Raw genomic sequence first — 27,431 nt, 5'->3', positions numbered from 1 at the left:
CCACATTCAAAAGAACAAAAGCAACCGATGCTGGCATGGATGTGACGAGAAAGGGACACTCCTTCACTGTTGGTGGGAATGTCCACTGGTTCAGCCCTTCTGGAAAACAGTATGGACGATTCTCAAAAAATTAGAAATTGAGCTCCCATTTGACCCAGCAATACCACTCCTGGGAATATATCCCAGAGAGGCAAAAATGTATAGTCGAAGTGACATCTGCACTTGTTTGTTCATTGCAGCACTCTTTACAATAGCCAGAAACTGGAACAAACCTGAATGCCCAAGAACAGATGACTGGTTAAAGAAACTTTGGTACATCTACACAATGGAGTACTATGTAGCTCTTAGAAATGATGAAGTCATGAAATTTACATACAAGTGGTACAATATGGAAAGTATCATGCTAATCGAAAAAGTCAGAAAGAGGGATAGACATAGAAAGATTGCATTCATCTGGGGGATATAAAGTAACAAAGTATGAGATTAATACCCAAGAATAGCTGAGATCAGCACCAGGAGGATTACTCCATAACTTAGAGGCCAGCCGGGTATCCTAGAGGAAAGGGCAGTTCAGATAGAGAAGGGAGCACCAAATAAAGGATGTTTGGAGGATCCTCCCAGGAGGGGAGATGCATGTCGAAAGTAGACTATGGACTGAACATGTTTGTCACTCAATGCCTCTTTTGCAGACCACAACACCCAAAAGGAGAGAGAGAACACAGGGGATTGCCCTGCCACAGAGACAGGGGGGATGGGGGGATGGGGGTGGGAGGGATATTATCCATGGTGGTGGAAAATGGGCACTGGTGGAGGGATGGGTATCTGATCATTGTATAATTGAAACCAAAGCACAAAAAATTGTAAATCTACAACTGTAAAAAAAAATAAAATAAAATAAAGGGGAAAAAAACATGAATTTCAAAATCACGCGGCCACTACTGCAGCCACGTGACATCATATGTTATTCATAACCAGCAATAGAAAACAAATTGTCTACTGCTGCCTTTTCAGCAGATCTGAGTGTTGGGGTAAAATCTCAAATAATAATGGTGGGTCTGGTGTCAAAATATTGAATGTGATCAAAGTAGAGAGAGAGTAATGTGGAAATCATCTGCCCCACAGGTAGGGAGAAGGTGTGGGATGGGGGTGTACTGGGGTTGTTGGGGGTGGAGAATGGACACTGGAGAAGGTACGGGTGTTTCATTGTATGACCGAGACTTAGACCCGAAACTGCTAAGCAGTTACCCGAAACTTTGTAACTGCTCTCATGGTGATTCAATAAATAAAATTATAAAAAATGAAAAAAAAAAAGAAAAGCAGTTTCCTTTTTCATTATTTTTATTATAAAAGGTGTGCTTGTGCATGTGCTTATATTTAGAAAAATATAAAAAGGAAAAAAATTAAAAGAAAAATTAATTTGTTGGTGAAATTCATTTTATATCTCAGGGAAGAGAAAACTTAACAATAGAGTTTCAACACTTAGGAAGTCTCTAGTTCTTTTAAATTTAGTCACCATTTAATAAACACATTCCATGTGTCAGAAACTCTTGGGTATATATAGAAGAAGGGAGGAAAAACCAATCTATTAAAGTGATGAGAGTTGCATTTTATACAGTAACAATATGTTCAAGATGAAGTTTCTATGGGTACCAGTGACAGCAGATGAGAAATCCCAGAGTTCAAAATTCTTGAACTCCCCATTTAGAGTTCAATAATTCCCATTCAGAATAAAATTAATGGAAGGAGATAGACGTTCATTATGTGAAGAGGATTTCTTTGTAGAAGGGTGAAGTCAGGTTGGCAGCTACCTCTGCTCTAAGCCTCCAAGTGCAATGAGTGATTACTGCCTACGAAGTCCAAATGAAATCCATAAAGGAAGTTGTTTTGGGACAGAGCCATCCAAAAGGTTCTTGCAGTGAAGTTCATACATTTTCACGTGTCAATGGAAAGCACTTATTTACGTATTTTTTTGCCCAGTCTTTGATTGAACTGTTTGTTTTATTTTGTTGTTGTTTAGTGGTGCAACTTCATATATTTTGGATACAAACACTTGGCACACATATGGTGTGCAAATATATTTTCCCAACTGTTAAGTTGTCTTTGTGCTTTGACGCTAATTTCTTTCACTTTGTAAAAACTTTTTAGTTGGTTGTAGTTTCAATTATTTATTTTTGCTTCTGTACTCCTTGATTATAGTAGCTGAATCCCCAGAAATATCTCTCAGGTATATCTCCTGTTATGCATCTACTATATTTACTTCTATGCATTTTATAGTTGCAGGACTTATATCCAAGTTCTTTACCCACTTTGAGTTCCTTCTTGTGTGTGATTTTTAACTAATGATCTCATCACATTATTTTGAGTGTGGCTCTTGAGTTTTCCCAACATCATTGATTGAAGAAGTTTTCTTTTATCTAGTATACATTTCTAGCATCTTTGTGATAAATTAAGCCTCCGTAAATATTTGGGTTTATTTCTGAGATCTCTTATTCATTGCACTGTGTCTAGTTTTGTCCCTGTGCCATACTATTTTGATTATCATTGTTTTCTAGTAGAGTTTGAAATCAGAATTCAATTCTATAATCTATTTTGCTTCTGTCACATTGTTCTCACAATTTGTGGGATTATGTGCTTCATGAAGGTTTCAGAACTGTTTATTCTATTTTCTTAAAAAATGCTACTGTGTTTAAAAGATTTATTCCTTAAATTGGGTTAGGTAATATGTACATATTTAAAAATGCAATACCTCCAGTATATGAATGAGACATATTGTTCCAAATATTCTGTCTTCTATTTCTTTTAACAAAATATTGGAGTTTGAGAAACAGTACAGTGGATAGGATGATCGCCTTCCACACAGCCAACTTGGATTCTATCCATGACACCCCATAGGGTCTTCCCACCCCTGCCTGAGTGATTCATGAGTACAGAGCCAGGACTAATCTCTGGACACTGCTGAATGTGACCCCAAAATAAAACAAAAGGCATAAAAGGTCAAACCATTTTCCACATATTTGTTCCCAATCAAAGTGTACTTTCATACATGTCAAATATTTGTAAATATTATTTATTGCATTATGTTTTCAATCTAATTTATTATTTGTGCATAAACATACAATATTATCTTAATATTGACTTTTGGCCTCTATTGTATTTATTTATAAGGGTCTGTGGACTTACGATGGTGATAATTAAATTAGGAATTTTGCCACTTTTTCTATTAGTATTAATTTTTATATTAGTATTAATTTTTGGTAGAGCCTTCAGGGTTTTCTATTCATATTAACAGGCAAAGAGAAAAGACTTTTACTTAGTTTTCTTTTTTAAATTTAGGTTCTCTTTATGTATTTTCTTGCTAGATAACTTTAATAGGACTTCCAATGCTATGTATAAAATAGCGGTGGTAAGTAGCTTTGTGTTGTTTCTGAGCTTTTTCGCCTTGAATATGGTGTTAGCGGTGATATTTTTATATCTGGCCTTTATTATATTACAATACATTATTATCTAGATTTTTAGAAAACTATTATTTGATATTAAATAATGTTATTTATTGGAATTGACTCTAACAGTGTTTTTAGTTTTAATTATGAATAGATGTCAGATCTTATCTAAATTTTTAAGCATCAGTTGACATATCTAATTTTTAGCTTTTTTTATATGTATATACTAAATTGCCCTTACATTCTTGCAACGAAACCCACTTGGTCATAGTATATAATTTCTCTGATATACTGGTAGATTAGATATGCCAACATTTTGTTGAGGATGTTATTTGAGGTACCATGATATATTATACTATTATTGTTGAGGATTTTTATATCTACATTAATCAGAGATCTAGGTCTACCATTGTACTTCTTAGTGCTATTATCAGGGCTTACTCTTAACTCTATGTTCAGGGATCACTGCTGGCAGTGCTCTGAGCACCATATGTGGTATTATGGATAAACAAGGATCAAGATTTTTGGTTTTATCTTTTGCTGTAAAAGAAATCCTTCTACATTTTTAGTGATGCAGGTATGGGGTGGAAGGATTCTATGGAGAGATGTCTCCTGCCACTCTTTGTCTCTTAAAGTGTTCTTTCCTGTTGTATATTTTTGGAGGGAGGGGGATATCACCCCAGCTGTGCTCAGGATTTACTCATGGCTCTGTGCTTAGAGATCACTCCTGGTGATATTCAGGCAAGCATATGCTGTGTCAATAATCAAACCAGAATTGGCTGTGTGCAAGACAAGCACCTTAACTCCTTCTCATAGGATTATTCCTGGTGACACCAAGCAACACCCTGCCCCCAAAGCAGCTGCATTACCAGGCCCAAGCACCAAACTAGTAGGGCAACATTCCTAGTTCAATTATCACCATTGTAAGTTCACAGGCCCTTCAGCACCACCCCTCCCCATAAAAGAACTGGAGGTTAGGGGTAGAATGTTGGTGTTTAATTAATCAGACACTCTCCAGTGATAAATTGATGTTTTACGAAATACATAGTGGATTTTTTTTTTAATTTTAAGGGACTCTTTCTGATACCATCCCTTCCTCCATATCCCAGTCTAATGAATTAATTTTAAGGGGAGGATATAGAAATGAAAGCATGGCTGAAGTTTAACTTAAAGTGTTACTGTAAATCATGTCTATGCCAGTATCAATTGCATATGCCTATATGATACACATTGAGGTATGTACATTCAAAAGTGAAGTATAAACATCAACACATATCTTTCTACTGTGAACCTCTCAAAGCAGTCAAATTATATTAAAATATCAAGTATATTTTAGAGTATGAAAATATATACATGCTCTATGACAGTCAAAGAAGAGCAATATTAATGAAATCAAGGTCTCACAATTCATACCATAGAAAATAAGGAAAAGTGTTGGTGCAGTACGCAAGATAGTTGACCTCAACATGAGAAATGGGGACTAAATGCAGTGTCCGGTCATCAGTCTCTGCTCAGAAGAAAACTACCTCAGTTCCTCCACCAACTGCATAAGCGCAGGATGGCACTGAAAAGTGCATGGCATGGCATGCAATCTCCCCACACTCACTCATGTACTCTTTATATTCTCTTTCCAGCAGTTTCTGTGTGCTGGCACTGTGTTCTAATCAATGCCAATCTCTTATAATAATTTAATGGGAGTTGAGAAAAATCAGGCAGCAGGTTTTATTAGAATAGGAATTTTAAAGCACTTTAAGAGTCAGTGAAGCTGGAGCGATAGCACAGCGGTAGGGCGGTAGGGCGTTCGCCTTACAAGCGGCCAACATGGCCGACCCGAGTTCGATTCCTCCGTCCCTCTCGGAGAGCCCGGCAAGCTACCGAGAGTATTCGATATGCCAGACACAGTAACAACAAAGTCTCCAATGGAGACGTTACTGGGCCCGCTAGAGCAAATCGACGATCAACAGGAGGGCCTTTACTTTTACTTTTACTTTTACTTAAGAGTCAGTGAAGAACGTGTGGTGAAAGAAATTTCAAGCTCAAGGCCATGGATTTTCCTATGCTGCTCTGGGCTACAGGATGCTTAGGAGGTTTGAGATTGTAGTGCTGTCCTGCCAAAGGAACCAGACTGCTAAGTAAATGAAGACTATGGGTTAAGAAAACAACAAAAGCTGTCCTCAGGGGCTGCAGTGATAGCACAGCGGGTAGGGCATTCGCCTTGCATGCGGCCGATCTGGGTTCGATTCCCAGCATTCCATACGGTCCCACGAGTACCGGCCGGCAGGAGTGATTCCTGAGTACAGAGCCAGGGCCAGGAGTAACCCCTGTGCATCGCTGGGTGTGACCCATAAAGAAAAAAAAAAGAAGAAAAGCTGTACTCTGTTTCAATTTCCCTATCTGTAAAGACTGTAAAAAATGGGTGGAATCAATTTAATGAATATAAAATACATGGGAGGGGGTAAAAAAGAGTTACTTTATTCTCTACTCATACATTTATTCCCCATTTCACCCCATTGCTGATTATGGAACTAATGAGAAAAATGTTCAAGCTCCTAAGCCTGCATTTGAAGGTTACATGCTACAATTTGCATCTATGTGGGTTGATACAATTTGCATCATCCTGGGAGGAGAGCATGAGTTAATATGTTTCTTTAGCTACTGAGGCCGAGTTTGATTAAATTCTCTGAAAATGGCGCCAAGAAAAGAATTTGACAAAGATTATTATGTGGTTTACCTGAGGAACAATGTAAAATAGAATTAAAAGAATATCTGATGGGTCAGAAAAGGTAAAGTGCTCACCTTGCATGCCACAGACCTGAATTTTATACCTGAGAAACACCAAGATTGATCCCTGAATTCAGAGCCAGAATAAAAGCCCTGAGTATGAAGCGATGGCACAGCGGTAGGGCGTTTGCCTTGCACGCAGCCAACATGGCCAACCCGAGTTCGATTCCTCCGCGTCTCTCGGAGAGCCCAGCAAGCTACCGAGAGTATCTCGCCCGCACAGCAGAGCCTGGCAAGCCACCTGTGACGTATTCGATATGCCTAACACAGTAACAACAAAGTCTCCAATGGAGATATTACTGGGCCCGCTCGAGCAAATCGATGATCAACGGGAGGGCCTTTACTTTACTTTACAGTTAGGTGTGGCTCAAAATAATCAAAAAGATAAACCTGATATACTCAATTTTGTCATTATTAATAATGCTCATTATAATCTTGTAAGTAAAATATAACAGATTTTGTGGTAACTTCTAGTTGTATGCTTTTACAAATTTAAGTATTCTTTTGAGAACTATTGTTCAAAGTACTGCTGATTAAGTAATTTCTATTACTATGCAGAATGGAGGGCATGTGGATAATTTATACATTCTAAATAATTGTCTAAATAATTATTTCTATTTTAGATTTGATTCATCATGGTGCTATTGTGTTAAAATTCACATACATCTGGGCTAGAGAGATAGTATAGTAGATAGGGTGCTTGCTTACAAAAAGCTAACCTTGGTTTCATCCCTAGCAACCCATCTGATTACACAACCTGCACCAGGAGTAATTCTTGAGCACAGAGTCAGTAGCAAGCCCAAAGATCCACTGAAAGTGAACCCCAAGCAAATAAACAAACTAAAAATCCGCATACTCCTAATGGTCTAGTGTGTTGCTTAACGATTAAATTTGAATCTCCAAAATGAACAAATCTATAAACTTTCCCTAAGAGCTCCCAGAAATGAAGAAAGAAAATTGAGATTAGGTTACATGTCTGAGGAGTTAATCATCTAGAATAGTTTAAACACACTCCATTCCTTCGTCATGATTTCATTTAAGGAAAACTAAGTTATTCATCCGGTTGATAAGTTTGCCAACTATGAATTTCTTACCCTCTCCACACCACCCACTTCTTGTGGGAGGGTATGACATTTTTCTGAAAGCTCTATCAGATAAGTCATTCAGCACATTTACAGTCTGAAATTATTATCAAATGTTACTTATATAGAACTCAAATAAAAGTACATTATAACGTTAATATATCTGAATGTTAACTGATCAGATAATTATTGCAAAAAGGATAAATGGTGGTAATGTAACTGAAAGCAGTTTAACATTGATTCTTAAAATGAATTTTTAAAATTCTTCATTAATCTTCATTTTCTTGAGTTACAGATTGTAAAGTAATATAACTCGCCCACCTTGTTTCTACTCAGAGAATAAGTAAATGTAGTAAGTTGAAGGATATTTCAAGAGCAGTTATGAGACATCCTAATGTTAACACGCAATTTTATACTACTTGTAATGCATCCATTCTATCAATACTTTATCTATTTGTTAATTGCAACTTTTCAAATGTTTATAATTTTTATGTAAATAAATAAGTTCAGCAAATATATTGCTTACTGAGACATCACATTACTTTCAGATTTAATCACAATGTTTATAATGAATGAGACAAAAATTAATTGAATTCAAAAAATTTTTCTCCAAAGCTCACAATAAAAGTCTAGTTTTACTCTCTTTGCGATAGCACAGTGGGTAGGGCATTTGCCTTGCATGTGGCAGACCCAGCCAACCTGGGTTCGATCCTCCACCCCTCTCGGAGAGCCCTGAAAGTATTTCACCCACACGGCAAAGCCTGGCAAGCTACCTGTGACGTATCTGATATGCCAAACACAGTAACAACAAGTCTCACAATGGAGACGTTACTGGGCCCGCTCGAGCAAATTGATGAACAATAGGAGGACAGTGCTACAGTGCTACTTTTACATAAACTCATTTCTTCTTCCAAGCAGACACTTCACAATGCACTTACTTTGAGAAATATTTAAGTTCTTTGGTGAAGATATGCATTATTATATTTTTAACTTAGTAAATGTAAAATGCTTAAAGGGCATCAAGACAGAGATATTTACATACACTGAGCTCTGTTAATGCTAAACACCTTAGTGTATTAGCCACTTAATCTTTGCAAGTGCATGGAGAATAGGAACTATAATCTATCTCTTAGTTTTGAAAAAGCTAAGGCTCAAAAGACCAAATGATTACCTGAGATTACAAAAATGGGATTTCAAACTCAATCCTTTGTGGCTTTCTTTGCTGTATATCACTCTCTTAGTCTGAAAATAAAGAATCAGGTTTCTCTCTTGTACGTATTTCATTGTGGAACAGCTATGCCTTAAAGCTTGGAGATTTGTTTGATTGCTTGAGATTAGTTTTTAACCCCTTTAAGTTTTGAAAGGGCTAACAGCTATGCATTTTTATGGGTTCCAGGTACATTAATAACACATGTATAATGTTTTATTTTCATAATAAGTGCAGAACGATAAGAGAAAATAGCAGGACCTCATGTCTAGGAATTATTTATCTAGAATTTGCTAGTCTTCAGATTAAAGAAAAAAGTAATGCAAATAGAAAAATTAAATGCTACATTATTTGATGACTCAGAAGGAGCAGTTCGCTTAAGAAACTTGTATTGACAGTGTAGCAGAAATCATCTTTTAAAGTCTTTTAATGGAATTGGAGCGACAGTTCCATGGGGAGGACATTTGTCTTGCATGCCCCTGACTGAGTTCGATTCTTGGCATCCCCTATGGTTAACTAAACCTGCCAGTAGTAATTCCTAAGCACAGATCCAGGAGTAAGCCATAAGCATTGCCAGTTGTGGCCCCCAAACCAAACAAAGAACGCAGTTTCCCTGGCCCCCTGTAAAGACTTTAAAAGTGGATATTAAGAGGCTGGAGAAAGTACAACAGTTAGGGAAGTTTTCTTGCATGCAACTGACCCATTTTTAAGCTTCAGTCCCCTAAATGGTCCCTGAGACTTCCAGGAGTGATCCCTGAGTGCAGAACCAGGTTAAGCCCTAAGCACAGCCAAGCGTGGCCCCCAAATAATAAATAAGTAAATAAATAAAATAATTTCATTCAGGACATAATTTTTCAGATCTTTCAAGATTTCCATTTGCCAGATGACTAAACACAATCCATACCCCATGGGGGTAATAGCTTTTAAACTCCCTGCTGTGGAATAATAAGGTTCAATTTAATTTTTGGACCTCCAAACTACTGTTAACAAAGATACATTACATTGTTTGCTACATCTAAAGATTCATTTAGGGTTATTTTTCATAATAATTATAGTTAAGCAAATACTGTAAATTCTCTAGTGATAGAATATCAAGTACAAAGCATAATCGAAGACTTATCTATGTATATCTCACAATGGCATTAATATTTTGATACTATTCCCGCTTAATGCTTCACCATCTTTTTATTGCTTGCTTTCTACTTCACTATAATTGCTACTTTATTATGCTTTTTTACTACTTTTATTATACTACTTTGATTTTAGAAAATTAATTGCCAATAATTTACTATAATTTTCTTTCTTTCTTGTTTTTATTTTCACTAAATTTTGATGGTACCTAAGATCCCGGTTGTAAATATAATTAGGTTCACTTCCTATCAGTAATTGGGTTATAATAAAACAAAGATAAGAACAAATTTCACTGGTTAACCACCGATGAAAGTAAAACTGCTTTCATTCTGCAGGGATAACATTCAAAGTAGAGCCCAAAGAACACTTAGCACACACAGTATCATTTAATATGCATCATATGAATTTTGAGTCTACAGAAGACAAATTAGCTCCTTTGGAGGCCAATTAGGACAACTAAATGAATGCAAGAGTAAGATAGTAAACATTTTCAGGGTAACTGAGACTTGAAGCAATGTAAATGAAGTCAATGTGAAGTTATAGATTTATTTACAAAACAATGATTCTCTGCCAATAACTAGGGATATATGCATTAGCATTTATGCAAACTAAAATAGGTCTTCATTTTCCATCAGCACAGTATATATTAGGCTAAATGGATATCTACATCAAAATGATAATGCCAATCTCCTATTTCAGACTCATTTCTGGCGACATATTAGGTAATACTTCTAAAGTCACTATTGTATTAGTAAATCTACTAAAATCATTATCTTAATCCCCTATGTGCACCAAGAGGGAATGAGTATAAAGCGAATTAAATTCTCTTTTCCTATCTCTGAGGTTTGTTTATCTAATGTCTTTATTATTAAAATAAAAAGCCCATAAGTCAAGCACCCTGGAGGGTAAACTACTAATGCTTAACTTGATGATCTCAGAATATTTTGTATACTTATCACAGTTGTTAATATAAAGGCATATACAATAATAAAGATATATTTTTGTTACATCTTAAGCTATGGAAATAATTTTATAGAATTTTAACTTAATGAAAAATTGAGGAGCAAACATTAAAATGATCCTCATAGACCAAGATTCAAGACTTAGAATTATACTTGTTAGTGAATGTTGGACAACACTAAGTCAGCATTTCTATCAATAACATTACTTTCCCAGCACTCTACCTTGTCCCTTAATATTTACTAAACAACCAAATTATAAATGGCTATGAAATCCAGACTGAGACAGCCTAAATATGTAGATGATATGACTCCTTTATTTTTGTCTAATGCAATTTTAAGCAGAATAATGAACCGATGATTTAAATTACTTTATCTAAATTGGCTGAGAGTCTGGTGCCAGAGCAGTATAATGCTTATCTTCTGTGATTATTTTTTTTTCTTTGCTTCTTGGGTCACACTAAGCGATGCACAGGGGTTACTCCTGGTTCATGCACTCAGGAATCACTCCTGGCAGGGCTCAGGGGACCATATGGGATGCTGGAAATCGAACCTGGGTTGGCCGCGTGCAAGGCAAACGCTCTACCCTCTGTGCTATTGCTCCAGCCCCTCTTTTGTGACTATTGATTTCCATCATGATACATATTTTTTTACCTGAAACAGGTTACTTAAGCTTTTTATGCCTTTACTTCCCCATCAAAACTGAGAGAACAATAGAATTACTTTCATAGGATAAAGTGAAAACTAAATGAGATGACACAAATGAATTTCTTATCACAACTATAAGCACAATGACAGACTCCATGTTTTCTAGTGTTATCATTGCTGTTGTTATTATGATTATTATCACTCAGACTATTTCAGTTAGCTGCCTGCTATAAATCCTTTCATTCAGATAAAATCACAAACCATAGTTTTCTTCTTTCTTTCCACTTCTTTGTAAAACAAATTTATTGGGTTCAATACTCCCAAGATCTCTCAAAGTTATAAAATATGATTTTTTAGATCTCAACAATAAATGTTTAAAAATAAACATGTAGGCTATAATAACAATCAGTGGTTACCAGACAGTAATGGGAAGGGGGTGTGGGTAAATCAGATAAAAGGGATCAAGTGAATTGAATTATTAGTGTGAATATAATGTAGTACAAATACAAGTTCATTTTCAGTGATGCATACTTTATATATGTTATAAGGTATGTTCCCAATGAAAATTAATATTAAATATATTTTACATAACATGCTTTCATAATTTATCACCTTATATAAATAAAAATATCATAAATACTTTCATCAACTGGGAAATTAATATATTAAATACTACTTCGTTTATGATTACTTAAATATTAATATTTAATATTACTTAGATACTAGTTAATGTTTCACTGTCACTGTCCTCCTGTTGTTCATTGATTTGCTCAAGCAGGCCCAGTAACATCTCCACTGTGACAATTGTTACTGTATTTGACATATCGAACACATCATGGGTAGCTTGCCAGGCTTTGCTGTGCAGGAGAGATACTCTTGGAGGAATCGAACTCTGGTTGGCCATGTTGGTCGCTTGCAAGGCAAACACTGGAGCAATAGCACAGCGGTAGGGCATTTGCCTTGTGTGCAGCCAGCCCGGCCGAGCCAGGTTCGATTCCTCTTCCCCTCCTGGAGAGCCCAGCAAGCTACCAAGAGTATCTTGCCCACACAGCAAAGCCTGGCAAGCTACCCGTGATGTATTCGATAAGCCAAATACAGAAACAAGAAGTCTCAAAATGGAGATGTTACTGGGCCTGCTTGAGCAAATCTATGAACAACGGGAGGACAGTGACAGTGACAGAGTAGTTAATGTTTAATATTAAATAGTTAAGAGAATTAATATAAATGTCCTAAATCCAGGTTATTATTTTACACACAACTAATACAAAATATACAGCTATAGCTATTCCATAACTTTGAACTTCTTTTAGTGTTTTACTTTTTATTTTAATTTTTTTTCTTTTTTGGGACACACTGAGCAATGCACAGGGATTACTTCTGGCTTTGCACTCAGTAATTACTCCTGGCAGTGCTCAGGGGGACCATATGGGATGATGGGAATCAAAATCTGGTCAGCTGCATGCAAGGCAAATGCCCTACCCGCTGTACTATCCCTCCAGACCGTTAAGTTAGTGTTTTAAAGTTTCGTCTCTAAACCAGCAGTGTTAGCATTGTTTGATACTTTTTAGAAATATAAGTTCCAGGTCCCCATTTTAGACTGCTATATCAAAGACTCTGGGAGTAGAAGCTAGTAATGTATGTATTAATAAACTTTCACAATGATTCTAATGATGTTAAAGATTGAGAAGCATCATGAAGCGTTAAGTGAAGAATGTCACAGCAAATTGTATCTGATAAACATTTACTGACACAGTTATAATGAAAATGTAATCTAGTTTTATAAGACATCAAAAAGAAAGGTCTGCTAGAAATAATTAAAAGTCAACTATCCAGGTAATTGATGCAAAAGGGAACTTAGAAATCACTTTTTCTTGCCTATAGAGAAATAAAACTAATAAGATTTTTTGTAATAAGTTGAATAAGATAATAAATTGAATAAGATAATCAGAGAACAATAGTTTCCGATTCAAGGAAAGAATAAATCTTAGAAAAAGGACATAATATTCCATCTTTCTGCTTAATAGAACTACTTTCTGCTTAATAGGCTTCAATGTAACTTCTATATGAAGAGATACTCATTCTTCACTTTTATGATAAAAGTGAAATATGAGAAACTTTTATGAGAAAAATTAAAACACTTCAAACACAGGTTATGAAGGTCTGCATTTAATCTTAAAGGAACTGTTTCTCATGTCCATTTACTATCTAGCCAAACCAAAATGTTTACAACTGGTGCTATATTGGAGAATTATTTACATACTAACAACATAAATATTCAAATAATATTTAAGGACAAGAAGAGAAGTCAATGCTAAAGTTATTGTAATCCAGATTATTTTATTTTATCCAAGGTCCTTATTACCAGATATATGTCAATTCTAATTTTTAGTAGGTCTTCCAATATCAGATTGATATGATTTCTATACCATATCACTTCCTTGACTCACTTTAGATGTTATGTTTACTTTATTCACATGAATATTATGAGTTATAAGTTTTTAACCTCAGCTTCAATGATTTCAACAAAGTCTTGAAGTGATAACAATGAAACAGGAGTTTAGGAGAATTATAATAAACCAAAAGACTTTTAATGATAATGAGAATTATCAAAAAGATTACAAATTATGAGATAAAATAACTGTTGTCAAGAACATATTTTCTACCCACAACACATTGCTATTCCAAAAGATGCTGGTTATGACTAACTAAATGTGTTATTGAATAAAATCAACAGTAAGCAGTTTAGTTCTAATGGGCTTTTACTGCACCCTTTAGCCTCAGGACATCTTTTGGTACCTTGTATAAAAAAGCTTCACTTTTATTAAACAAGACACCAGAGACTCTGAGGTAGGTTGACTAAAAATTTTGTTGATATAAGGGATTACCACAAGATATATTTTATAAAGAGATAATAAAATATCTTAGTTAAAAAATATACAGTTCAAGAAAATAGAAACAATTTTTGTTTATTCTGAGTACCTTCACTGAGGAGGAATTCTAGAATGTACAAATAGAGAAGGAATGTTTGTTCAGCAGACTGATACAAGAGAAATCTTCCAGAGACACATAGTCTGGGATATGTCAGACTCCTGGCAGATTGCAAACCTTTACTGCCTTTTATTAATAACCTGGGTTCAGATCAAGTGCCTCTAAGGAGCCAGGACCTACTTGTGAGACTAGAATTTAGCTCAGAAGTTGAACGTTTTCCAACAAACATTCTCATAATAGCAGATATCTTCTCCAGACATCAAATTGCTTTGGCCAATCCAAATGTCATCAACTAAAAAACTTGGAAATTCATGACCAATGATATCTAGAATCACAAAATTAAGAAGGACATTTAATAATGTGAAACACTCTTAATAGTAATTTTGTGATGTAGACTTTTTGAAACCTAAGTGATGCAGGCCACAGTCCCACATCTGCCTTAATTGCATACACATACATAAAGAAAGAAGGTACTCCATATTAGATCATGGTACCTAATGAAAATACAGATATATTACAGGTTTATTTTGGAGGGAATTTCAAAAATAGCATGTTGACAGAGTAAGTATTAATGAACTTATAGGGATAAAAAAGAGATTCTACTCATTGCTATATAAGCATTTACCACAATACAGAGATAAAACAATGCTACAACATGATGTGATATTACTATTTTAGATATTTAGGTTTAGATATTACTATTGTTTGTTCACACCTGTCAATGTTGTACAATTTTGAAAGGTGAAATGAAATTTGAAAAAATTCAATCAAAAAAAGGTTTTACTAGTAAGGTAACATAGAAATAACCAGTTAACAACACAAATAACAAAATGCCCATAAAACAACAGAGAAGTGTTGCAACTGTGGATTAATTGTTGTTTTATGGAAGTTTTCACTCAGAAAAGTGAAAGAGATGAATAATGGCATGACATAAGAATGGGCCACACATTTCAAAGAAGATAAGGGAATTTTTCATGAGATATTCCATCACAAAGCTCTTCTAATAACAGCAAGAACTCTGGTAAAAATCTTTAATTTTTAAAGATAGAGATGATGCGTCATTGATAACATTATATGTTGAGAGTTTTGTAGAAATGCTTCTGGATCTGGAAAGCTAACACAGAGATTAAATTGCTTGCCTTGCATCCAGCAGACCCTGTTACAATCTCTGACATGACATAAGGTCCCTGGAGTATCACCAGGAGTAGATCTCTGTGCACAGAGCCAGGAATAAATATTGAGCACCAAAGGTTTGATCCGAAAACAAAAGAGGAAGACAGGGAGGGAGGGGGGGAGGGAAAGGGAAATAGTTCAATTTGCCAGTGTAGGTAGATGTAGCTACCAGGGAATAAGATCTACTGTAGATATTTAACCTTTTCTGCATAATAGTTTTTCTTCCAATACTTCTATTTCTGGAAAATTGGGGAATATCAAAATTTAGAAACATTCTGCAATGAAAATGAAATCAAGAGCATAATTTTGTGCATACCTGTTTTTCTCCACTTGGTTTCTTATGGTTCAACAGCAGTTCCACTGCACCGACGACTTCTTTCCTGATCGCGTGCAATAGAGCGTCTCCAACATACACGTTAAAGCTTAAGAGTAGTTCAATAAGCTCCAAGTTCTCATTTTCAATAGCAATGAGAAGCGCAGTTCTCCCAAGAGGATCGATGCAATTTATATTTATTTTAAAATAAATTTCAGCTTCCTCGAGAGATTTCTTGACACTTGCATAGTCACCCTTCTCCACAGCATTCAAGTAGGCTTTTTCTGATGGCGAGAGTTCTGATTCTGCTCGGACTATTCTCAGAGGGATGCGGTCTCTGTAGGGGGCATTAATGCTTCTTTTGTAATAGAACTGAGCCATGTTTCATGCCATGCTACTTCCTGAATTCTGAAAAGGTACACAAAAATGAAAAATTAGACAAAAAATAAAAATTTGTATTAGTACATTTTTTAATTATTATGCAACACATTTAGTTCATGGTTATTCTAATATCAACATTATAGCACTGTAGCACTGTCCTCCCATTGTTTGTTGATTTGCTCAAGCAGACAGCAATAACGTCTCCATTGTGAGACTGTTTTTGGCATATCAAATTCGCCCTGGGTAGCTTGCCAGGCTCTGCCGTGCAGGCAGGATACTCTCAGTAGCTTGCCGGACTCTCCAAGAGGGGCAGAGGAGTCAAACCCGGGTCGGCCACATGCAAGGCAAACGCCCTACCTGCTGTGCTTTCACTCCAGCCCATCAACATATTATGATTAATTAATTCTGAAAACTTTCCTCAAATAATAGAAATAGATAATAATTACTGAATGATAGGAGTAGGGCTTAAAAATTCTGATCATGTGGGGATCAAGAGAATATATTTGACAAGTTGTTACATCAAAACTGACAATTCATAGCCAGAAGATAATACAGCGGGCAGGGCTCTCCCAGCTGCTCATACTCTGGCCTTCACATAGAAATACCTACCAGATTGGTAAAGCATGGCTTGGAGTGGCCATGGAACCCCTTGATCACAGCCTGGCAAACCTAAAACAGAAACTACAAATCCCAAAGTGCTATCTGTAGTACATTTTGGAGATTATCTGTAATATTTGTAATATATAAGAACGGTCAACTTTGTCAGCCAGATAATGCAGTGAAATTGTGGAATATCACTCTTTTAGCAAAGCTTTATATTGTCTTGTAATGTAGTGTTATTACTGTAAGTTTAATACTTGTCACTGTCACTGTAATCCCATTGTTCATCGATTTACTCGAGTGGGTGCCAGTAATGTCTCTATTACTTCTAACCCTGAGATTTTAGCAGCCTCTTCTTACTCATCTTTTCCCAATGAAAAGGCTCTTTCAGGGTCAGGGGAATGAGACCTGTTGTCGTTACTGGTTTTGGCATATAGAATATGCCATGGGGAACCTGCCAGGCTCTGCCAGTGCGGGCAGGATACTCTTAGTAGCTTGCCGGGCTATCCAAGAGGCATATATTTATATATTTATCTCTATGATTTGTTGTCTACTGTCTGAACCCCATCAAATATGGTGTGGCAATTATGAAAATTGGGTAGAAAGTGTCCTATAAAGCAGCCACACAGTCTGGAATGTTTAATACTTAATTTTAGCTTTTCCCTTTGTATTTAATTTTACTGAAGAGAATAATATATGTTGATGATATTAATGATCAGGTTTAATCTATTTTCCAAGGAAGGATTTAAAAATTATTAGCAGATATGTTGCAAAATGCTATTTTCTTTGTTTAAAATTTTATCGAATCACTGTGAGATATATTTTCAAGCTTTCATGTTTGAGTTACAATTACACAATGATCAAACACCCATCCCTCCACCAGTGCACATTCCCCACCACCAATCTCCCCAGTATACACCCCCTTTCCCACCCTTCCACTGCCTCCAAGGTAGACAATTTCCCCCATACTCTCTCTCTACTTTGGGGCACCATGTTTTGCAATATAGACTCTGAGAGGTTATCATGTTTGGTCCTGTATCTACTTTCAGCAACACATCTCCCATCGCAACAGATCCCTCCAACCTTCATTTTCTTAGTGATCCCTTCTCTATTCCAGATGCCTTCTCACCCCATCACCACCATCCCTCCTCTCCCCACTCATGAGGCAGGTTTCCAACTATGAAGCAATATTCCTGGTCCTTGTGTATATTGTCCTTGGGTGTCAGTCTCATATTATGTTATTTTATACTCCACAAATGAGTTCAGTCCGTCTATGTCTGTCCCTCTCTTTCTGAATCATTTCACTTAGCATAATACTCTCCATGTCTATCCACTTATAATCAAATTTCATGACTTCATATCTCCTAACAGTTGCATAGTATCCCATTGTGTAGATGTACCAAAGTTTCTTTAACCAGTTGTCTGTTCTCGGTCACTCGGGTTGTTTCCATATTCTGGCTATTGTGAACAGTGCTGCAATGAACATATAGGGACAGATGTCATTTCTACTGTGAATTTTTGCACCCTCAGGATATATTCCCAGAAGTGGTATTGTGGGGTCATATGAAAGTTCAATTTCTAGATTTTGAAGGAATGTTCTATTGTTTTCCAAAAAGGCTGGACCAGTCAGCATTCATACCAACAGTGAAAGAGCATCCCTTTTCCCCACATCCATGCCAGCACTGGTTGCTTTTGTTCTTTTGAATGTGTGCCAGTCTCTATGGTGTGAGATGATATCTCATTGTTGTTTTGATTTTCATCTCCCTGATGATTAGCTATGTGGAGCATTTTTTCATGTGCCTTTTGCCTAATAAAATGCTATTTTTCTAGGAGAAGGAGCCATATGTACAGTGGCTAAGGAATTTGATTTGCACGAGGGCAACCTAGGTTTGACCCCCAGCACACTGTATAGTTTCAAACAAGGCCTACCAAGAATGATTCCTGTGAGCAGAGCCTGGAGTAAACCCTGAGCACAGCGATGTGCCCAGCCCCCCCAAAATGAAGAGAAAATATTAATTATATTGCCTCTGTATCATGAAACAATATACTACAAGCTACTAATATACTCATTTAAAATGCATATTATTTGGGTGTTATAGTAAAAACATAATTGGAGATAAATTATTTCACATAAAAAACCCTCACCCTCGACTTAATAAGAAAGTTGCTGCAATTAAATATAATTTAATATCATACCACAAATCAAAAATCACAAATCATCCTGTTATTCGTCGATTGCCTTGATCAGGCCCCAGTAACATCTCCTTCATCCTAGCCCTGAGATTATATTCAAGGCTCTTTAGGAGAATGAGACCCATAATTGTTACTGGTATTTGGCATATTGGGTATGCCACGGGGAGTTTGCCAGACTCTGCCGTGTGGGCAGGCTACATTCGGTAGCCTGCCAGTTTGTCCAAAGTAGGAATGAGATAATAAGATGTCATAATAGGATGTCACGCGGCCACGATACTTAATACCGTATGATACTTAATATCATAATACCATATGATACTTAATACCGTATCATAATACCGTATGATACTTAATATCATACCAGTGATACAAATTTAAAGATAAAATTTTGACTGTTGTGTCTTTGTTTGTGCTGATTTCATATTTGTGATTTCAACCATTTTTCCATGCCATTTATATTCAATGCACCTGTTTATTTGTACACATTTGTTATACTAAAATGGATTGAAAATCTATTATGTCCTTTTTAGTTGATCTCTTCAGACCTAATATTTTTATGAGCCAACATATCTTATTTGAATTTATCCTTGCCTATAGAATATACATGCATTATATTAACAAATGTGATTACCTTTATTATCATATGGATTTTTTATCTTAGTTTTGGGGGCCACATCTGGTAGTGCTCAGGGGCTTACTCCTGGGACTGAGCTCATGGATCACTCCTGATAGGTTTAGGGGACTAGCTGGGGTAGAGAGAATTTGACTACACACAAGGCAAATGCCATCCCTAAAGTACTTTCACTCAGGTCTCTATCATGTTTTTGTTTCAAAGAAAAATTGCTCATTATTTGCAAACTACTTCAATTTATTAACAATTTCACATATCAAGAAGTGAAGTTCGGGGGTATGGTGCCGCCAGCAGGTCAATCGGTACCTGTGAGATGCGTGCATCAGCAGCCTGATGGTGCCTTCAGACTTCCAGATACCCCCAAATTGCTGCTGTGCCTTTGGCCAGACCCCAAAAACTTGGGACAAAGTTTACCAAGAAAGTAAACGGCCAAAAGTTAGATATGTGGGAAACACACCCACAAACCACCTCCGGCTCAGCTGTATAATTGGAGGCATGGCCTCTCTGGTTCCTGATTGAATTGCTTAATGGCCATGATCCCAGAGACTCAGAAACAAATCTCGAAACCCAGTGACTTTTGGCAGAAATGCATCCGGAACCCACAGTACTTCACTGTCTCCGGGCCACCCCAGGGAGGAAAGGGTGTTGTCCCTCCGCCTGCTCCCCCTTGGTGGCTCGGTGGCCGTCATCCTCAGAGGCCATTGTACAGTCAGGCTTGGGCTCGCAGTGATGAAACTTGTTGGGCCTCACGGGATGGGGGTGGAAGTGGTCCTGTCCTCTCCATGCCAGTGAGACCCAAGTCATCGCCCACGAATGGACCCTCTGGCTCCTGACTAAGCTGCTGAATGGCCTTGACCCCAAAGACTCAGAAACAAATCTCGAAACCCAGCGGCTTTTGACAGAAATGCGTCTGGACCACACAGTAGGTTTACTGTCGCCGGGCCACCCCAGGGGAGAAAATGTGCTGTCCCTCCACCTGCTCCCCCTTGGCGGCTCAGTGGCCATTGTCCACCAGAGGCCATTGGACAGTCAGGTCTGCACCCACAGTGACAAAACTTGTTGGGCCTCACGGAATGGGGGTGGAGCCGGTTCTGGTCTCCCCGTCCCAATGAGACCCCAAGTCATCGCCCATGAACGGCGTCTCTGGCTCCTGATCAAGCTGTTCAACAGCCATGATCCCAGAGACTCAAGAGCAAATCTAGAAACCCAGTGGTTTTTGGCAGAAATCCCTCCAGATTTAAGTGTTAAAATTTCGGAATTTCAAAATCACATGGCCCTACCTCAGCCATGTGACATCATATGTTATTCATAACTAGCTAGAACACAAATTGTCTACTGTTGCCTTTTCAGCAGATCTGAGTGTTGAGGTAAAATCGCAAATAATAATGGTGGGTCTGGTGTCGAAATATTGAATGTGATCAAAGTAGAGAGAGAGTAATTGGAAATCATCTGCCCCACAGGTAGGAGGAGGGTGTGGGATGGGGTTATACTGGGGTTTTTGGTGGTAGAGAATGGGCACTGGTGAAGGTACGGGTGTTTCATTGTATGACCGAGACTTAGACCCAACTGCTCTCACGGTAATTCAATAAATAAAATTATAAAAAATGAAAAAAAAACTGAAGTTTCTTCTTTTAACATCCAGATTACTCATAATTTCATTAAATATTTGGTTGGTAACTAATATAGAAACTTTCTTAATAATCATCTGTTTCTGGTGTATTAGTTTTAGTATTTTATTAACGTCCTTTCACAGATTAAGCAAACTGGAAATTCTAAAGTTCAGAAGAATTTTCTAAAATATGTCAGATATTCTTACTCTGGCATTCTTACCTCCACACTCCTTCCCTTTTGTTGTGATGAATGTACACTTAATTGTAACTTAGTTGGTACACCCAATAACAATCAAATTACACTCTACTATGTGTGGCAGTGCTGGGAACTGAATTTCTAGCCTCCTACATGCAAGACAGACATGTTCTTAACTGAGGAGTCATAGTGCTCTACCCCAATCCCTTTAGTCTTGATATTCTGTAACATATAATGAACTGTTGCCTGGGCCCTATTTATCTAAATTAGCATGAGATCTCACAGGCTTACATATGCAGAATCTGCATCCTTTTGTCAACATGAAGAAATCACAGAGGAGGACCTTCACCCATATACCCCTGAAGGATAATAAGTGGGTGGAACCTCTAGGGAGAAATAATGCAGCTACAACCATGGAAGGCTGGTAATGAGTTTTAGGAAAATAATAAAACTTAAAAAGGAAATTCCCCAGCTCTGAAGTTGTCGAAAGGCATGAAGACCATATCCCATTGAGAGGCAAATCCTGAGCTCTTTGGAAACAGAGGAATTGAGGCCTGAGGATGCCCTTTTAGAAAAGGAGAGTGTACAGGAGAAAGTCAAGGTCATAATAAGAATATAAAAGGTCCACGAAGAAGGCAATGCTTTCCTTGTGACAACACCCAGATTAATTTTTATGTAAGAAGAGAACTCCAGGGCAGGCCAATTTAGAGAAATTGTATATAACCTTCCTACCCCCCTAAGAAGTGAAATGCCTCACCAAATTTCATTTTCAAGAGTCATAAAGATATAGGAAGTGATGAACTAAAACTCAAATAGTGAAATGTAAATTTTTAATTAACAGAAAATTTATTTTCCCTCGGGTCGGCCATGTTGGCTGCGTGCAAGGCAGACGCCCTACCCGCTGTGCTATAGTTGAAGCATTTTAAAAAACTGTGGAGAGCTACACTTTGATAGCAGTCTCTTCTAAAATTGCCAAGCATCATTAGTTAGAAATAACACAATTATCTGAGCAACGTAAATATACTGGAAAACAAAACTTGCCAATATTTATGTTGACCTAAAGGCATTTCCTAAAGAATAGAAAATACAGAAAACTGAATTCCAAAAATCACGATGAAGGAAAACATGTATCTTCCCAATTGAGAAGATATTAAAAGGGAAAGTAAAATTTCCCCAAATATCTTTTCTTTAATTTTTATACCTTAGCTTTTTTTGGTGGGAAATATGTATTTTACAAGTTATCTCATGGAAAATCTGAAATAAGGACTCCCATTTTTAATAGCATTCTACTAAACACACTTAAGTTACATCATTACTTTCCCCAGAATTTGTTGTGAAATAATATATTCACAATCAATTATTTCTTTTTTGATTTCAGTATAGTATATGTTTTTACACATGTCAAAATGTGTATTCCACTTTGAAGCATGAATTTTGCTAGTCTTCTGTACCCATATATTTCCCTGCTTTCTTTAGACAGGATGTTATATGCACACTTCAGTAGTTACAAGTCTTACACCAAAAAAGGAAGAAAAAGCATTAACTAAATGTTTCATGTCTTAATATTACCAAAAGGTAATTGCCAATTTTTTCTCTTTTTTGATACTCTAAAAGCATAATGAACTACTAATTGTCTTTAAAGTGGTTTGGGATTTTTCTGTGAATAAGAAAAGAAAGATATATTATATTTCATTAATCAATAAAGAAAAAAGTAGTATTTACTAAGGTATTATGAAATTTGAGAATATTAAATAAGGAATTCAGATTATATTTACACTAAAATTATGCTTTTTTTGATTTAAGAAGCACTAAACTTTAAATATCAAATATTGGATTTTAAAAGTGTGCATATTAAAGAAAATGGCAGACAATGGGAATATTTTAAACAACATTTATTTCTAGTTTTTAAGTTATGGAAAACATGTTTTAGAAAATATATGTAAAATGCCAATTTTGAATTTCCACTCAAATGGAAAAAACATGCACAGACTGATCTACTAAATTGTCCCTTCCATTTGTCAAAGAAAACAAATTCTCCCACTCTACCTGCTGATGCTATTCTCCTAACATTCAGCCATTCCCATTTTTCTAAGTTTTATACCTAAACCTCCTTGTGTGAGCTGACTCTTCTCCAACTCTTTTCCAGCAAATGTTCTCATGTGCCCATCATTATTTTTATTTACTTATTTATTTTTTTAAAACAAAACAAACACTGTCCTCCCATTGTTCATCAATTTGCTTAAGCGGGCCCAGTAGCGTCTCCATTTTGAGACTTGTTACTGTGTTTAAGTGATTAAGTGACTGTGTTTGGCATATCAAATACACTAGGTGGGGGAGATACTCTCGGTAGCTTGCTGGGTTCTGCGAGAGAGGCGGAGGAATCGAACCTGGCTCGACCAGGCTGGCTGTGCACAAGGCAAACACCCTACCACTGTGCTATCGCTCCAGCACATTTTTTTTAACTCAATTATTTTTTAAAAATTTTTATTGGTGAAACACCATGAGGTACAGTTGTAGACTTACAAATTTTTGTGCTTCGGTTTCAATTGCACAATCAAGTACCCATCCCTTCACCAGCGCCCATTTTCCAACACCACGGATCCCAGTATCTCTCCCACCCGCCAAGTACCCCATCCCACCCTGCCTCTATAGCAGGGCATTCCCTTTTGATGTCTCTCTCCTTTTGGGTGCTGTGGTTTGCAAAAGAGGCACTGAGTGGCAATCATGTTCAGTTATAGTCTACTTTCAGTAGCATCTCCCATCCTGGGAGGATCCTCCCAACACCCTTTATTTGGTGCTCCCTTCTCCATGCCAGCTGCCTTTTCCCCTAGCATATGCGGCTTGTCTCCAAGCCATGGAGTGAACCTGCTGGTCTACTATTTTGTTATTTTATGTCCCCCAGATGAATGCAATCTTTTTATGTCTATCCCTCTCTTTCTGACTCATTTCGCTTAGCATGATACTTTCCATGTAGTACCGCTTGTATGTAAATTTCATGATTTCATCATTTCTAACCACTACGTAGTACTTCATTGTGTAGATATACCAAAGTTTCTTTAACCAGTCAACTGTTTTCGAACACTCAAGTTTTTTTTTCCAGATTTTGGCTCTTGTAAACAGTGCTGCAATGAACAAACAAGTGCAGATGTCACTTCGACTATCCTTTTTTTCCTCTCTGGGATCTATTCCCAGGAGTGGTAATGCTGGGTCAAATGGGAGCTCAATTTCTTGTTTTTTGAGAAATGTCCATACTGTTTTCCAATAGGGCTGAACCAGTTGGCAGTCCCACCAGCAGTGAAGGAGGGTCCCTTTCTCACCCCATCCACGCCAACACCGGTTGCTTTTGTTCTTTTGGACCCATCATTATACTTTAAAATTTTAATCATCTTTGGTATTTTTTTCTCTCCCATGTCACTTCCTATTGACTCATTTACTCTAACACTGTGAATCTCCAACATGGAATAAGCATTTTTTTTTTTATTTTGATGGTGTTAGTGTTCTGGGTGTTACCAGCTGCACACTGGCCTTTTCAGACCTTATATATTTCTTCTAGAAACCATTAATGACTGAGCCTTTGAAATAAAACTTGTGCTAACTTGAGTTCTCTGACATGTTCCCTCTGTTTCATCTCAGCTTGTATATCTCTCTCAGTTGTTCACCGAGATGCCTTTTCTTTATCATCAGCCATATATTGCCAGTGTTATACCTATGACTCTCATTTTTTTAACATGACTCTTTACTTCTTTCCCCCATCTGTCACTTTCACCAATTTTACCATCTAGTTCCATTATTCAAACTGTTCTATGAAACATTTAACACAATCTCCTCATTCAGCCACCCTTCAGAACTCACAGCTGTTTTCCTGGAAGGGAGCATAAAATGAGGCCCCATAACCATGCCACTGGATTCCTCCCCATGCTTTTTTCACTCAGGGCACCGCAGAGTGGGATGAGAGAGAGCCCTCCCCGCCCCAAGGGACCCAGCCCCAGCAGCCGATCACTACCCAAGTGCCGCCATGTTCCAGGCTGCTTTCGCACACGCTCAAACCAAGCCTCACATATGAATGAACATATGCCTGGACCAGGCGGCTGCTTTCCATGCGACACATCATAAGACACTCCCTACCCTTTTTCTAGGAGCGATAGCACAGCGGTAGGGCGTTTACCTTGCACACAGCCAACATGGCCAACCCGAGTTCGATTCCTCCACCCCTCTCGGAGAGCCCAGCAAGCTACCGAGAGTATCTCGCCTGCACGGTAGGGCCTGGCAAGCTCCCCGTGATGTATTCAATATGCCAAACACAGTAACAACAAAGTCTCCAATGGAGACGTTACTGGGCCCGCTCGAGCAAATCAATGATCAACGGGAGGGCCTTTACTTTACTTTACTTTTACCACACCATATTTGATAGGATTCAGACAGTAGGCAATAAAGCTACTGAGAGTATCCCACCCACACAGCAGAGCCTGGCAAGCTACCCGGGGTGTATTCGAGATGCCAAAAACAGTAACAATAACGGGTCTCATTCCCCTGACCCTGAAAGAGCCTCCAATATGGCAGCATTGAGAAAGACGAGTAAGAAGAGGCTGCTAAAATCTCAGGGCTGGGACGAATGACATTACTAGAGCCCACTCGAGTAAATCAATAAACAATGGGATGACAGTGATACAGAGATGACACATATTAAATATATATGTATGTAATTTTTTCCTATTATACATTAAATTCTGCTTTGAAAGACCAGTGTAGCACTGTAGCACTGTCCTCCCATTGTTCATCAATTTGCTCAAGCGGGCCCAGTAACATCTCCATTGTGAGACTTTGTTGTTACTGTGTTTGGTATATCAGATACGTCATGGGTAGCTTGCCAGGCTTTGCCGTGTGGGCGAAATACTCTTGGTAGCTTGCTGGGATGAAGAAATTGAATCGGGATGAAGGAATTGAATCGTGGTGGGCCATGTGCAAGGCAAACGCCCTATCCACTGTGCTATTGCTCCAGCCCAAAATACCAGTGATCACTCCTTAATTCTAGATCCACTCTGTCATATATAGCCGTCATAGTCTAAGGTTATTTATATATAAATTAATGAACACTGAACTATATTTAGAACCCTTTCTTAGATCTTAATGTTCACATTTCAATTGTTCAATTACAGCCTCCGTAATACTGAATTCTTTAGCTCACCTATACCACTGTTGTAGCTTTTCTATTTTGACTCCACAATGCCATAGGCCTAAACCTTCTAAAATGTAGCTGTCCCTTACATTTCTTAAATAACTGACAGTCATTCAACGGAAAAGAACAGAACTTGTTCATTTACTATAGCATATTAATCTATTCAATAACTGTAGATTATTAGACCCTCCATGAAATGATTTCTACACAACATTTTGCAATTATTTCCCAAGACTGTCTCATGGAAAAACTTATTTTACAATGAAAGACATAAAACTGCTTGATTACTATAGCTCTAAGCATTTTCTCATACTGTTCTTTACAATGGGATTACCTTTCCACCCCTGGAGCCTCTGGCAATGCCTGCCAAGTTTTAAAAGCTGTGAAATATCATAGCATCTAAGGATTTTTCCTCCTTCTCATAAAGCAAGTTTATAGAGCCTTTTTTATATATCTTCACAAACCCCACACAACTCATAGATTTAGAACATTTATTCTGTGAACCAAATTGTTATTTATTCAGTACTGTATATAAAATCATTAGCAATAGTAATTGCCAAACATTGTTGATGAGTAAATTTATTAATCTGCACTTAATGTTATCGTATTATTTTTTAAATAAAGTAATAAAATTAATAAGGCTGAACTGCCTTAATCACTTGCCTAAAATTGGCTTAGTACTTACATGTTCATTGGAGTCAACGATGATAATCTAATTAAAAAACATTAATCTATCTGTCCAAGACATTTACTTTTTTCACCTATTTTCTTCTCTGCATACCATAAATTTAAACTTGAAATGTATAAATAAATGATATTACTCATATTACTGAAATATTTTTCTTATAGTTACTCTCCAAAATCATCAGAGAGAGAAATTTTAATACTTGGATGATGCTTTCTGTCAAATATGAGTACAAAA

At 37.1% G+C, this 27,431-nt stretch overlaps 1 protein-coding gene across 8 annotated transcripts in view; it reads right to left on the bottom strand.

Moving 5' to 3' along the window:
* TRPC4 (transient receptor potential cation channel subfamily C member 4) overlaps positions 1-27,431 on the bottom strand; it is a 242,286-nt gene that overhangs the window by 148,394 nt on the left and 66,461 nt on the right. For all 8 annotated transcript variants that reach the window (XM_056125957.1, XM_056125958.1, XM_056125956.1 and 5 more), the window contains exon 2: positions 15,726-16,130. In XM_056125957.1, the coding sequence (XP_055981932.1) occupies positions 15,726-16,103 (378 nt within the window). In that variant the 5' untranslated portion in view covers positions 16,104-16,130. The remainder of the gene's footprint in view (positions 1-15,725; positions 16,131-27,431) is intronic.

Source organism: Sorex fumeus, unplaced genomic scaffold (assembly GCF_029834395.1).
Source record: "Sorex fumeus unplaced genomic scaffold, SorFum_2.1 ptg000061l, whole genome shotgun sequence".
Lineage (NCBI taxonomy): Eukaryota > Metazoa > Chordata > Mammalia > Eulipotyphla > Soricidae > Sorex > Sorex fumeus.
Note: the sequence above shows the minus strand (reverse complement) of the source record. Positions and strands in the feature narration are given on the sequence as shown.